This window comes from Ambystoma mexicanum, chromosome 6q (assembly GCF_040938575.1).
Source record: "Ambystoma mexicanum isolate Mex_15411 chromosome 6q, UKY_AmexF1_1, whole genome shotgun sequence".
Lineage (NCBI taxonomy): Eukaryota > Metazoa > Chordata > Amphibia > Caudata > Ambystomatidae > Ambystoma > Ambystoma mexicanum.
The window spans coordinates 1,665,413,386-1,665,429,369 of NC_090937.1; the positions used below are offsets into that span (position 1 = coordinate 1,665,413,386).

A 15,984-nucleotide genomic window follows, 5' to 3' on the forward strand; every position below is an offset into this window, starting at 1 on the left:
CAGATGGAGTAGTAGTAGATCGAGTAGATGGAATGGAGAGAGCGCACTGAACAGATGGAGTAGTAGTAGATCGAGTAGATGGAATGGAGAGAGCGCACTGAACAGATGGAGTAGTAGTAGATCGAGTAGATGGAATGGAGAGAGCGCACTGAACAGATGGAGTAGTAGTAGATCGAGTAGATGAATGGACAGAGCGCACTGAACAGATAGAGTAGTAGTAGATCGAGTAGATGGAATGGACAGAGCGCACTGAACAGATGGAGTAGTAGTAGTAGATCGAGTAGATGGAATGGATGGATTGGACAGAGTAGATGGAATGAGCAGAGTGATGGAACTGATAAGAGTCCACAGAACGACCAGAGTGGATGAAAGTAAATGTGAACCTGCTCCCCAGTTCCCTTCCTGGTGCTTTATATCTGTATCCGTATCTGTCGCTGTAAGCCCAGCCCCTTGGTCTCTATGTGTACGCATGTCATGCCGCTCTGCTCCCTGCCTTCCTGCTCACCTGCCTGGTCTCTGGCTCCTTAAATATCACATAAATACACTTACTCTCTACTATACTCCATCATTCAACTATCATGGGTTCACAACATACGGGCCAGTTGCGACACGCTATGCTCTTTTGTCCGGCCCGCGAGGCACAAAGACTTTCCTAATGGAGGGCAGCCCGCAAGCATCGGCCGCTCTCCATTAGGAAAGTCTTTGTTGTCTTCTGGGCCGGACAAAACACTGGCCCTCATTGGCTCAGCGCACACGCACCACGTCGCTCCTACGAGCCACGTAGTGCGTGTGTGCTGCACGAATGGAGTGCCAGCACTACGGCTGGCGTGGTCCATAAGGCTTGATGCCGGAAGGCATTTCAGCCTTGGACCACGCCAGCCGTAGTACGATTCAGTTACCTCGCCTGAGTTGCAGCTTATCTGCCTTCCAGCACGTCTCTGGTAAGTGGTCGGTTTGTGTGTCGGGTCTGTTTTGCTGTATGTTTGTGTTGTGTATGTTGGGGTGGGGGGGAGGGGTGTCGGGTGTGTTTGAATGTTTGGTTATGAATATTTTTTTGTGTATGTTGAGATGCGGGGTGGGGGGTGTCGGATGTGTATGAATGTTTGTTTTGGAGTGTAAGTGCGGTGTATGTTGAGATGCAGGGTCTGTATGTGTGCATGCTTGAGTGTGTGTGCTGAGTTGGGGAGTGGGGGTTCGGGTCTGTATGGCTGCTTGTTTGAGAATGCTGATTTGGGGGGTTCGGAGTTGGGGGTGGGGGTTCGGGTCTGTATGGGTGCATGCTTGAGTGTGTGTGTGTGCTGAGTTGGGGGTAGGGGGTGCGGGTCTGTATGGGTGCATGTTTGAGAGTGCTGATTTGGGGGTTCTGGTCTGTATGGGTGCATGCTTGAGTGTGTGTGTGTGTGCGTGCTGAGTTGGGGGTAGGGGGGGATTGGGTCTGTATAGGTGCATGCTTGAGAGTGTGTGTGCTGAGTTGGGGGGTAGGGGGTGCAGGTCTGTATGGGTGCTTGTTTGAGAGTGTGCCGATGGGGCATAGTGTTTGGTTGGGGTGGGGGTCAGGGGGCATAGTGTTTGCTTGGGGGTGAGGGGGCCACCAGGCATAGTGTTTGCTTGAGGGGTAGGAGCCATGGGGCATAGTGTTTGGTTGGGGGTGGTGAGGGGGCCATGGGGCATAGTGTTTGCTTGGGGGTGAGGGGGCCACCAGGCATAGTGTTTGGTTGGGGGTGGTGAGGGAGCCATGGGGCATAGTGTTTGGTTGGGGGTGGGAGTCATGGGGCATAGTGTTTGGTTGGGGCTGGTGAGGGGGCCATGGGGGCATAGTGTTTGGTTGGGGGTGGGAGCCATGGGGCATAGTGTTTGGTTGGGGGTGGTGAGGGAGCCATGGGGCATATTGTTTGGTTGGGGGTGGGAGTCATGGGGCATAGTGTTTGGTTGGGGGTGGGAGTCATGGGGCATAGTGTTTGGTTGGGGGTGGTGAGGGAGCCATGGGGCATAGTGTTTGGTTGGGGGTGGGAGTCATGAGGCATAGTGTTTGGTTGGGGGTGGGAGTCATGGGGCATAGTGTTTGGTTGGGGGTGGGAGTCATGGGGCATAGTGTTGCACTCCAAGAGTGAACCCAATAATAAAGCTAAAACAGGCACAGTTAGGAGATGTACCTCCTTTGCCTTTTGTGGAAACCTGACTCAACGAAGGCCATACTCCTCTTGGGCAACCCAAACAGCAAACTATAGCAGTCCAAAATAACAGAAAGTCCAATCAAGGGTCAATAAAATATATATAATTTAATTAAACAGACGATATACAATAACTAAATAGAAATAAATTATAACAATGGAAAATTTATAGTGCAAAATGTAAGTTTGAAATGGAAATAAAAATCGTTACCCCTCAAAAACGTTCTTTTTCCATGTGTTTAATACAAATTGGGGGTTGAAAAAGCCTCCTGCCACGCTCCGCCTACATTTACTTTTCGGCCCACTATAGACCTCATGTAAGGTACTTTCGGCCCTCTGTCAAAATTAGTTATGCACCCCTGAACTAGAACAAAGCTATACCCCCGATTAATTCGGCCTAGCTGTCCACATACAAACTCAACCCCATGATCACCTAATCGCCTTATAAAACGCAGTTAGCCGAGCACATTCCAGCCAATTGCTGAAATACGCGTGCTTCAGGCCTCATGCAGCCAAAGCCCAGTCTGGGTGCCCACCCACAAGACTGCACACATCAAACTGATATCCTCATCACCACACCCAACGCTAGGATGCAGCTACCATTCGGCAATTACATCAGCTGCACACATATCTGGTGCGTGCACACAGCCTACGACACTATCTCTCTCTACTGACCAGAACTACAGTTCCCAAGGGAGTTCAACCTACCAGTGCTTTGAGGTCATACTAATGATATATAGAGTGCTATGTAAATGCCAAGTAACATAGAAAGACGATAAAGAGCAAATCCTGGCCCCGAAACAGAAGACAAACATTGACATTAGAAGTTTGAACTATCAGTGAAGGCAGCAGTGCGGAAGGCTGGTCACCCCAACAGAAGAGCACTCAATGAGCGAGCCACCCATCCCCCCACCGAGGCCTTCATACGTACAGCACCCCGCTGGAGGTTGCGTTAGAAGTAATCGACGAGCAGAATGCGGGACACCGCGTGATCCGGAGAGGAAACAGTGAGCCAAAAGCCCCGTGTGGGCCCATCGAGGTGTTCGAGAGAACGGAGGCTCGGAGGTCAGTGACCCAGACCAAAACGGAGGGGAGGATCCCTAGCGCACAGCCTGACCGGAGAGCCCACAGCGGGAAGGCTGCGACCGGTGCGGCCAAATCCTTCGGCGCAGCCACAGCAAGAACCCTCCCAGCCCCTAAACTGCACTAAAGGGGAGAGACTGACCACTAAAAAGGCCCGTCTGTTCCAACATGGAAGCAGAGGCCACCCCACGCAGGCCACTGCACCTACGGAGCTGCATTGGCAGGTGAGGGCTGGGACTCGCACCACAAGAGTGCCCGCCGGACATAAAAAATGGAAAGAAACAAAAAGACCTGCAACCCTCCCACGAGACTCCAATAATGACAGAGCAAAGCAAAAACACATCACATATCGACCCTGGGCACTAACATACGCAGGTTCAAAAGTGAAAAGACAATAAAAAAAATAAAAAACCTGCGTGCCTCGGTTTCGCTCGTTACGACAGTGAATAAACTATGAGAAATCTTCTCATTCTAAAGGCAAAGTGGAGCAGAGTGAGCGCGCAGAGTTGCAAGCAGGGTGTGCAATGTAGTTACATGCTCAGGCAGTGGCTAGGGGAGAGGCTTACCAGTGCATTAAAATCAGGCGAACGGTATCTGTAAGAAAGGGGAAGGGGAAGGGACTGGGCTGGGCTGCCTACATTTGCTGAAATGGCCAAAGGCTGGATAAAATGAAGACCTACAAGTCTTACCACAGGGTGGGGGATGGCAACCCGCATGAATATTCATACATGCCTCTCTCTGCTGGGCAACTGCATTATACTGAACCAGACGGTAGATTACTGTGGCTCGATGCAAGGTGTGCTTACCCTGTGTGCTTTGGTAGGCATGTAAACTGCAGGTCATCTCTCAGGGCAGCATAGTGGCAATACAGCCGAGGAGAACCAAGCGGACCGGCTATGCTGGTCTCCATCGATATTGCCGTTAATGCGTTTGCAGTAATCTACCTCACAAACATAATACTCTTAATTATATGAAGCGGGCAGAGAAATCTGCCGACATACACAAATAGATGCACTTAGGAAATATAAGGCATTCATTTATAATATGTAGGATTGATGTGCTAACCAAAAAGACTTCTCTCACTGTTCTGGCCATGTTCAATTGTTTGCACCTTGTAAGTAGTAATAGTAATTTATATAGCGCCTTTTCCCATTTGTATGGCCTCAAAGCGCTTTGTATTAGGAACGCCCTTGGGGACCGAAGTCCAGGTATGGGGAAAGCAAATTCAGGAAAGGTTTAAAGTGCATGTGTGCATTTGGCCAAGATTTGGAATTAGGTGGGCTGGCTAGGCTCTAGTAAGCAACCCAAGAGGTCAGGCATGTGGATGGGTGCTGAGGCAGGTCAAAACAGAGCACTAGTGCAAGAGACTCAATATGTGAACAGCTAGACCGAAAATTGTCATAGGTTGTCACTGGATTCTAATGGATTAATGCCAGTTCATGATCATCACTTAATCGTTTGGAATGTCTTCCAGTCCTATGAATATAATATTCAAGATGGTTTCAGATGGATTGAATTCAGTCCCAGTCTGCAAGGGTAACGATTGGCTTCAAGTCCGATTGGCCGAAGGTACTCTATGATTCAGAGGTTGATGTGAAGGTTATGACACAATTTATGAGAACTCATCACTTCTCCCCAGAGAGGGACCTTTGCCTGTGAGTTTTGCAAGGTGAGCCCGCTCTGCAACATTCCCCCTAGGGGTAGCGCTCCATGGCACCTCACAAGGAGACTCTTGGGGACAAGGAATCCTGTTCCATGAAGGAACTCCCTACTCCACTTTCACATGAACCCCTCAAACAATCAATACCTCGGGAAGTCACATCCTGAACAAACCTCTTTCTGCTATTGTAATATAACTCCCAGCATTAAAACCCAACACGGATCCACTGACAAGAGCGGTGTAGTAATGTTGATCACTCCTCCATGGCAAATAGAAAATACTGTGAAGAGTGGCAAGGATGGAGCAGGAAAGAATACTCTAGAGAATGAGAAGAATGACGAAGATTCTCTGCATAAAAAACAAAGGCTGTGCATTACAAGATTGTGTTCACCGAGCAGGTGAAGCCCAGGAAGTTCAAGTCTGGGAAAGAGAAGCCAGGGAATTGTGGGGGTCCTCGGTCAAGAGAACGTGGAAAACAAAGAAGAACTGAAGCAGTGCAGGACCCAGCAGGGAGAAATGCCACCGCTTTGTCCGCCTCTTGTGACCTACCACAGTTGGAACGTCCCACATAGAATTGATTACATACGTAGTATGACAAATAACACCAGTCATCATTTATACAGTGTGTCATACTACTGTTTATGAAAGATTGGCTGTTGTACTTAAAACGATTTGCAGTTTCTACAATGTAGGTTTTATTAAAAGGCACAAGCGCACTTGAAAGACACTTATGGAAGCCCATGCGGCATTGGTGGTGTAAATGTTTGCAGATGGCTAGGAATGACGTTTATGTTTAGGGCTTTGAAGAAGACCAATGGTGGCAGTAGATTTGTGCAGCCTAGACATTCTAGTACAGAAATAGCAGGTCTTTGTTTAATAATCTCTCAGCACCTTCAACACTATTCATCAAATTTAGATCTTCCATCTGTCATGGGCTTAGGCAACAGTTTATGAATGGCTATATTCATATCTCAAATGAAATACACTCAGCCAACAGTTACCAGTGTCCAGAAAAATACCTTAGAGAGACATGCACCCCTCAGGTCTTCTTCAACCTGTACGTGGAGTTACGTGTACAACTTTTCAAACCATGAACTAAAGATTAATCAGAAAGCAGATAATCTATGAGACAGTTTAACTGCTTCCACCAGCTCACCTTTATCCATGTTTGAAATTCAAGTGGCTACCCTAAACTGAACATGACAACGACCGAACTCCTTGTTCTCGGCAACAGGTCCAGACAACCTTTCATTGGCACCAGTCACAGAATCCAACACGCTGCAGCAGATTTATCAAAGTATTAAAGAAAAACAAACATCACCCCCTTATCCAGTTAAGACCCTCTTCCAAGACCGGCATTGTCTGCCATGTCGACCAACAAACGTGTGTAATTGTCAGAAAACGAACCATAAGGGGACGCTAACGCAAAAAGCTATAACAACCTCTGAATCGAAATCAGGAACAGGAATGCTGAAAGGTCCAAGAAACAAACAGTCTACAGCTGCACCCCTAGACCTTGTTACATCAAGGTCTTGCACCAGAACCACAGCAAGCATCCTCTCACCAGCGCTGATGAAGCAACATCCAAGTCAACCTGGCCTTGGAATGAAACCCATCAACCACCTTCCGTCCCAATGTTGCTTTTTCAATGAGTCTTCTTTCTCACTGTGTGAATGGCCTCTAGAGATATGTATGCAATTTGTGAATCATCCAACTGATTGTGTATTGTTGCGTTACTTTATAACTAGGTTTACACTCTACAGCCATCAGGGCAGGGGCACCCCTCTACTCTGGTCTTTATAGGCAAGCATGAGTGGGGTATAGTGCCCAAAGTGAAACGTGCATACCCTGGCAACTCCAAGCACAGTAGTGCGGGCACAGGTGAAGAAGCAAGTGCACTGCTGTGGCTGGCATTGTCGTTTGGAGGGTCCATAGATCACTTTTGTTCTCATTCTATGTTTAACCTCATAGCATATACCCCACCCACAGCGTTGTCAGAGGTGGTCTTCATGGTAAATGCTCCGGCAGTTCATGTCGCTCTAGCCATCCACCCACATCTTTACCACCTTTGAAAATAAACCCCTTGGGGACGGTTCCCACCTCTGCTGTTCCTTTCTTACCTTGCACACCCGGGCCACACGAGGGACCTTCACTTTCTTGTAGAAGTCGTACTCTTTTGCTGTCTCCGTGAAAAAGAAATAGATCTTATCGTCATCTCCATTCACACTCTCACGCACAAAAGAGGAAGCCACAAAGTTGGGATCTGAAAAACAGAAGGTACAAAAGGTTTCTTGGGCTGCCAACCGTCATGGCTCTTGTCTCTGTGACCTCATGTAGCCACAAGGGAGAGAACAACATTTGGAGACTTCGACTGTAACCGCACAGTACGGTATGGTGATAAAACTGACTACCATGCCAGTCGGCATTTTCTCTTAAAGGTGCCATTTGGACAGAGTATACATGTGTAAAACTGAACACAGGCTCTGCAGTAATGATGTTCAAGCAATCATTAAGGGGGGGCACGGGCCACACCCACTGTCTAAACCTGTGTGGATCCCAGGCACTGCTTTCCATTGAAGACCTAGAGTCGCTAGTATACATTCAGACCCAAGCTAAACATGCCCTGGGCTCTAGCTATACACAGGCCACCTTGAAAGATCAGGAACTTTCACCCTCACCTCCTCGGGTCTGCAGGTGCAGAGGTTGGGAGTCCAGCCCTGAAACACCAGGTTCTGAAGTGCAGCTCCAGAGAATACCATGCCTTTCTCTCAGAGCTTGGGAGCCACTCCACATTAGCCTCGAGTTGAATATCGATGCAGGGGAATTGTTGACCCCACCCAACCACTAACAAATGAAGAGTTACGCCGTCCCCTCCTGTATTTTACTTAAACGTAGACCCCTTAACATTTACTAGGCTTGTTCCTTGAAAGAAATGAAAACCTACTGCTGTGCAACGATACAACCACACACCACTGCAAAACCTACAATAGAAAGGCATGTCTCGCTCAAGAGATCAGGAAATTCCCCAGGTGCCAGGGGGATAGGCTTTCTCCACCTGTCTTGTACAATCAGGGAGCAAGGGGTTTTCCCCAAGGCGGCGGAAATATCCCCAACACGTGTTATTGTAGCAAGGGAGATATTCCCCAAGAAGGCAGTCATATCCCCCACTATGTGCTATTGTAGCAAGGGTGTTTCCTCAAGAAGGCGGTCATATCCCACACTATGTGCTATTGTATTATTGTATCAATGCCTTCATTTAGAATTGGCTGTCTGCTACAATAACACAGATAATGTAGAACATTGCCATCCTCTGTAATATATAAACTCTTCCCCCATAAACCACTTACTGCACTATAAGCTAGCACAACCTCAAAGAAAAACCACCAAACAGACTGGAAACCCCATCGTGCCCAGCAGCCCACGGTCACGCGTTAGCACATGCATCAATTGAGATGGGCACACCGCTCCCACTGTTCCTACAACTACCACCTTCCGATACTGCATATCATATCACTTTTAGGCACTTTTAGATTCCCACCATTTCCCTGGCATAAGGTGAGTTCCCCTGCAAGCCCCGCCACCCAGCACCCCATTTGGGGGACAAACGTGTTCATAGAACACGTGGAGCGCGGCCTTCTAGAGCGCCACAGCCGGACTCAGGCTCCTGCCTTATCCCGCCTCCTGGACAGTCCCTGCCCGTGATTGGTGCTCGCAGTCACCCACAACACTGGGTCTACAGCACCAATCCCCTTGCACTCTGCCTCATTACCGCCATTTCCCTGGCATAAGGTGAGTCCCCCTGCAAGCCCCGCCACCCAGCACCCCATTTTGGGCCACAAACGTGTTCATAGAACACGTGGATCGCGGCCTTCGAGCGCCACAGCCGGACTCAGGCTCCTGCCTTATCCCGCCTCCTGGACAGTCCCTGCCCGTGATTGGTGCTCGCAGTCACCCACAACACTGGGTCTACAGCACCAATCCCCTTGCACTCTGCCTCATTACCGCCATTTCCCTGGCATAAGGTGAGTCCCCCTGCAAGCCCCGCCACCCAGCACCCCATTTTGGGCCACAAACGTGTTCATAGAACACGTGGATCGCGGCCTTCGAGCGCCACAGCCGGACTCAGGCTCCTGCCTTATCCCGCCTCCTGGACAGTCCCTGCCTGTGATTGGTGCTTTCTCCGCATGTGGCTCAATAGGGCAGGCAGCCGCCTGCCTGGCAGCCCCTGCGGCTAAGGGCCCCAAGGCAAAGAGCGGCTCCTACATTGACGGCTCCAAGATGTGTCTGCCGGTGTCAGCAGGGGAAGCAAAGGAAGCCAACAGCTAACAGACACCAACAAAACTGAGTGTAGCATGGGAGGGGGATAGAGCAATAACTACTCCAGAAAGCCCTCGCTACTCTACCTACCTCTAACATTGACCATCATAAATGTTGCACTGTACTATGCACTAACATACTGTTATGTTATGCCACTTGGCATTTGTATATCACTCTGTATATCATTGGTAGGTCCGCAAAGCCAATGTTAACTAGTGCCAATGTTTACCAACCTAGAGAGAGAATGGTAAAGATCAGCCTTTGTCACCTTTGACAGGTGTAATCATTAGTCTGCGTCGCATCTACATAGAATTGTGAATGTTAGCATGCGCACACACAGAGGGAACCCCCAAACTTAGCATGTGCCACATCGATAGAATCGTAAATGTCAGCATATGCCTCACTTAGATGGAATCCTCAACGTAGCCTGCCTCGCATCTAGATAGAATTGTGAATGTTAGCATGTGCACACAGAGGGAACCCCTAAGCTTAGCATGTGCCACATCTAGATAGAATCGTAAATGTCAGCATATGCCTCGCTTAGATGGAATCCTCAATGTAGCCTGCCTCGCATCTAGATAGAATTGTGAATGTTAGCATGTGCACAGAGGGAACTCCTAAGCTTAGCATACACCACATCTAGATAGAATTGTCAATGTCAGCATATGCCGTAGCCGGCGTCGCATCTAGATAGAGTTGTTATTCAATGATTGATCTACGACTCTCCAGCCAAGCCTAGACTAAGCGTGCAATCATGAATCAATAACCAACCCACTAACAACTTCACTCCTCTGCATACACCTCCCAAACTCGAACCAAACAACCACAAGCCTTAAACGCAGCAAACTACACAAACCTCACTACACTGCAACAACAAAACAAACCACACAGACTTGCACAACAGCACACGACGACTACCGACCGAAAAACACCCCAAGCCAATGGACCCACCGGGCTGAGGCTGCTAACAGCACAACACTACTATCTTGCACTTTTCCAGCTCATTCCCACTAACTCACCCCCTTCTCCCATTTTCAGAGCCGCCAGAGCACCAGGGGACCACTCCGATGGCGATAGTGCGCGGTACAAATATCCATTAACATTAACCATCCAAATGACCTGGTGAGTCATTTGGATACAGCTATGTACTGTATCCTTTGCCTGGGTTGCTGACTTCTTCCTTTTCTCCCAAAGGCCATTCCCTAATTCTAGATCGCTATCTGAAACCGCTTCTGGGTGGTGCTCAGTTAAAAGACCATTAAAAATATGCATACAATGCACCCTTGCGGTCACCAATTATACACCACCTCCAAGATGTGCAGTATACAGCAGGTGTCCTACCCACAAACATGAACTCTGGTCTGATCACATATAGGCCCAAAACGGCTTAAGGAGGCTCATAGATGGCTTGCTCTCTATGGAAGGCCTGAAATGTAAGCTCTCCAGGAAGCTTGGGTCTGGAAGCTCTTTGGGCATAGTGTTGGGATGCACGCTCTAAGGTAAAGAGTTCATAGGAAGGCATATATGCAAGCTCATCAGGCAGGACCCCAAACTCATAGGTTAACCCCTTGATGCATAGGGTACACTGGAGCAGTAATCTTGTCTTCTGATCGCTCGACGCAGAACATGCATGTAAGCTTAGAGTATGGGCCAAGGTGCCCAGACATGGCATTCTACAATGAAAAACACCTAAAAGAAGGTTAGAGGTTCTAGCTTCAATGACTGATGCTGATGGATCCAGTGCTTCCTCACCGTTGAGCCAAAGTGCTGAGCTGTCTGTGCGGATGCGCTCCTCAAGGTTCCCGGTGGCCCTGGAAATGAGGGGTTCAGTCCCCAAAAAGTTGTACATTGTAGCTGCGTAAAGTGTCCCATCTGGAAAGAAAAGTCACTATTAGAGACATGAGCAGAGATGCAATGGCTAAAGAGACCCACAACCTATCCCTGAAACTGGGACAATGAGAATCCAGAGCACTCAAGAAACACCTACCCGCCATGACCGCAGCAGACTGCTGTGTGGGCTGGAACGGACACTTGCCCCGGCCGCTCTCCGTATCCTCAACAGCAGCAAAGCTAGCAAGATTCTAAACGAGAAAAAAATGGCTTCAGTGAAGAGACATCCACAGGTGTCCACATGTGATAGGTGATCGATAGGTCGTCTAAGGTGGACAGAATGAGACAGAGGGTGTGTAAAGAGACCCAACTAGGAAGACCGAGTAGACGTCTTAAGACAGTTTAAGAGACATACATTGGGTAAGACATTAAGGGTCTAAAGGGACAGATGAAAGACAATACATGGCAAGAGGTGTAAACAGAGTGAATAGGAGTGCTTATAAAACTGATACGATGCGATGCAGGTCTAAAAGGGACAGTACTAAAGAGAATGCTGGGCTGGTCTACTGTTCAGTCCTAATATGTTTTATTCAGCTGGTTAATTCTGCTCATTTTATCGGAAAGAATAAAAGCAGTATAAACAAAAAGAATAAAACAAGGTTTGATTGCTTGGAAGAGTCCACGCAATCCCACAGACCCTCCTATCCAAACTAACCATCCAAGACACCCCCATCCCTCATTCTGCCCTCTAGAATTGCTAAACATGTAAATACAGGCAAATGGTACCCAATGATGAAAATCATGCATGTCCTCCAGCCCTGTCCCAAAAATAGGTTTCGGTTTTCTTCATTCACCACCCGATAGAGGTCATATTGGATCAGGGTTGAAAGTCCGGGATGGAAATGTTTGAGGGAGAAAAGAAAGGATTATTTTTCTGAAATAACCTTCAGTCTTTTCTCCCCTGAACATTTCCGACTTGGCCCCCGCCCTCACCCACCCACACCCCTAACCCCCTACTTATCTTGACGCAGACTCATTGTGTCCCTGCAACGCCTGTTCCCTTTCACTTCCGTGATCGGGAACCGGAACCGCAGGATCCTTTCCTTTTCGGGACCGGCTGCAGGGGACACACCCAGAACCGTCACTCACAATATAGTGAGCAATAGTGCGGTGACGCCCCGCCACCTAATGAGGGGCCAGATCTCCCATTCCATCATTTAATCTCGGTCTTTTTGGATGATTCCCATATATCTAGCAATGCTCTTATGTAAAGACAAGGCATCCTAGCGCTGCCTCTACTCTGTTATTGCCTACTTTGAAAGTCGCACCCTGTTAAATAAATACATACATAAAGCCATGAGCAAGAGCCAGGCTGTCTTAACAGATTAAATAAATTGATCCGATTCAAGTTTGTAAACAAAAATAAAAAGAAAAGCGGAGGCGGCCCTGTCCAGCAGGTGCACTGTCGAACCGTGCTGTATCTTCTGGCTTGTCAGCAGCAGGTAGCCATGACTGTGTCGGAGCATGCAGTCCTGCAGAGGCAGAGATCTCAGTGAGTAAGCAGCAGTGACCCAAGGATGTGAAAATGGCATGGATACCATTGGACGGATGGATAACAAGGATGGATATTGACCGCTGGATGATGACCAACCACCTCATCCTCAACCCTGGGAAAACAAAAATCCTAGTCTGCGGGAAAACCGTGCTCCTTCCCCAGCCTATCCCCTAAACTCACTCAAGGACCCCCAGCGGCAACCTCCACTTAGGTGAAAAACCTTGGATGCACTCTGAACATGGATGTATCCCTCTCCCAACACATCAACTCCATATCCAGAACCTGTTTCTTCCACCCACGCCTCAGGTGCATCGTTCCACACATCACCGATTCTCTGCCATCGTGTCCATCATCCTCTCCCGCTTAGACTATGAAAACTGCCTTTATCTAGGCACATGGGCATTCCAGCTAAAATGCTGCAGCACGCCTGCTCATTGTTCTCCCTCCCAGAGAACACATCAGACCTACATTAAGAGTCCTTTACTGGCTCCTTATTGGTCGACGAACTACCATTAAATCCATGTGCATCACTCACTGTGCCATCCACAATACCGCCGTGGAATTCCTCCAAGTCAAACTCACTCGCTACCACTCCTCCAGGACACTCTGGTCCAGCATGGCATCTCTCCTAGTTGTCCCCCATTACAACTGCACTGGACTGTGCGGCTCCTCCTTTTCTGACTATCTGGAACTCTCGGCCCCTCCACATCCGCAACATTGACAATCACCTGGCATTCAGAAGGCCCTAAAACCTGGTTCTTTCCTTCCTCCTCTTGAATCTTCTCGCACACTAGGACTTGATGGATCAGCGCACATAAGCACTGGCACAAACCAGACAACACACCTAACCCCGTCCCCCCCCCCAATCTACCGCAGATGCCTGGAGCATTCAGTGGCACAGTGATAAACCCAGCCCCCTCCCACAAACCCAGACGATCGTACATCACCCCTGTCCCTCGCGGCCCTCACCCCCCACTCCTCAGGCTCTCAATCTAGGGAGTCTTCAGCTGGCAAAACCAGTCAATTACGCTGGACCTAGGAAAGCGTCAAAGATTAACTCCATCTGAGTTTACGGTATGTATATAACTCGCACCACGTCCGTGGACACATGCCGCATGCACGGCCACACATCCAGGCACTATAGAATGCAGCTATGGCTATGCAAAGCTGGTCTAGCAGCTCTTATAGCCGTCTACGCTGAAACCCCCAACGTACCTCAACACCTCTGCCCTTAGTATACAGTGACACCCTATGGAAATGTCGGTCTAGCTGGGCACACAACAAGTTTCCTGTACTAGCACTCTATCCTACACCACCAACAGCCCCACCCCCGTGCCTGACCCCCAGGCTGCTTACTGGAGCCTAGCCAGTACTCCTAAGCCATAACCTGGCAGAATGCACACATGCATCTTAAAGTTAACTCTTAGAATCTCCAATACATGGACTTCAGTCCCCAAGGGCGTTCCAACCACAAAGCACATTGAGGCCATACAAATGGGGAAGTGGCGCTATATAAATGATTAATACAATACAACCCAAGAGCAGGTTATGATAGGATAAGGCATTTATAACGCGCCTATACACAAGTGTTTCAAGGCACGACGAGGCAAGGGAGGGCAAACAGAGGGAAGGCAGACAACGATCCTACTAGGCCAGGTTACATTGAGATTGCGCAAGTGCAGGGGAAGGGGAGAAGTGCAGGAGGAAGGGGAGGGGGCGGTGCAGTACATAGGATAGCAGTAAAATAAATAGACAATAAATTAAAGTGCAGCCAGCTGGTAGCAAGTGCAAGGGTAAGTGCAGACATCAGGTGTCAAGTGCTAGTAGGGGCTGTAGGGATACAGAAACAGTCCTCGAATGTAGGGTTGCAAGGGAGGCAGTGCAGGTGTGCAACTGGCCGGGGGCGGGGACCGGACCTGGGCCTAAGATCTAAGGGTAGCCAGGAACCAGTGCAGTATCAGATTCAGCCAGGGGATCAGCAGGGAAGAGAAGGAGAGAAAGCAGAAGTAAAGGAGGAAGGTTCTGAGGTGCTTCCGGAACCGGAGATGGTTTTCCTCAAGTTTCAGAGAGGCAGGGAGGCTGTTCCAGAGGGAGGCCCCAGCAGAAGAAAGATCTACCACCAACTCGCTGCTTGGAGAAGCGACTGACCCTGAGGGAGTTGGAGGCAGATGAGCGAAGAGCTTGAGAAGGAAGATATTTGGGAAGAGGGAGTTGAAGGTATTGAGGTCTCAGGCCCCAGAAGGCCTTGTGGACAATGCAGAGAGTTTTGAATTTTATCCTCGCCGCCACTGGGAGCCCATGCAGAGATTTCAGTCCTGGAGAGATACGATCCCTGGGATTGAGGCCAAGGACAGTCTTGCAGTCCTGTTTTGGATGAGATGCAGAGAGTAGAGGCAGGCAGATTTAGAAAGAGGCTGTTGCAGTAGTCCAGACTAGAGAGAACCAAAGTTCTGGAGCCAGTGAGATTCTGGGGGAAGGAGAGGAAAGGAAGAATACCTCCGAGGCGGTGCAGCTGGTAGTGTGACTTCTTAAGAGACGTCAGAGATATAAGGAGAGAAGGAAAGCGTGGAATCGAAGATGACCGCGAGGTTTGTAGCCTCACAGGTGGGAGAAGTAAGAGGGCCAAGAGAGGCTAGCCAGAGAGCAACAGGAAAGGAGGGAGCAGGTGTGCCAATGAAGAGAATCTCTGTCTTACTGCCATTATGGCAGAGATCATTGCCGGCACGCCACTCCTAGATGGCGGACAGTCAGTAAGATGAGAGAAGGCGAGGAGGTGGCGGAAGGGAGCCTGAAAATGGAGTTGAGTGTCATCCGCATAGCACTGAAAGTTAGGGCAGAGAGCGGCAACGCGGTGGGCAAGAAGTGCCAGGTATTGGTTGAACAGCAGGGGACAGAGGTTAGACCCCTGGGGAACACCACAGGTAGAGATAGAGATAGAGGAAGGACCCAAGTTGGACCTGGGGGGGTAGTTCAGAGAGGAAGGAGGTCAGTCTCTGGAGTCTTTCCTCTCTGATCAAACCTCCCAGGTCCAACTTGGGTCCTTCCCATCTTCTTTCTTCCTTACCACTTTCCACTTCTCCCCCCCTTCATGCACAATTCCCCTCCCCCTCTCCCATGCACTTGCACATTCTCAATGTCACTGGGCCTAGTAAGATCGTTGTTTTGTTCTCTCCCGTTCCCCTCCCTTGCTTTGTCGCGCTCTGAAATACTTGTGTACGTGCACAATAGAAATAAAATATCAATAGCCAAGCCAGGGCCCGATTGTTGATACCCAGGTTATCACGGAGACAGTTGAGCAGGATGGCACGGTTGACCGTGTCAAAGGCAGAAGAAAGAGTAATATGAGGAGACAGGGGGTGTTTGAATCA

At 49.1% G+C, this 15,984-nt stretch overlaps 1 protein-coding gene across 1 annotated transcript in view; it reads right to left on the minus strand.

Moving 5' to 3' along the window:
• The window catches only part of SEMA4F (ssemaphorin 4F), a 321,938-nt gene that overhangs the window by 73,681 nt on the left and 232,273 nt on the right, over positions 1–15,984 (minus strand). The window contains exons 5-7 of the mRNA XM_069632516.1: positions 11,219–11,312; positions 10,984–11,103; positions 7,035–7,177 (exon numbers count right to left, since the gene is read on the minus strand). Of these exons, the coding sequence (XP_069488617.1) occupies positions 7,035–7,177; positions 10,984–11,103; positions 11,219–11,312 (357 nt within the window). The remainder of the gene's footprint in view (positions 1–7,034; positions 7,178–10,983; positions 11,104–11,218; positions 11,313–15,984) is intronic.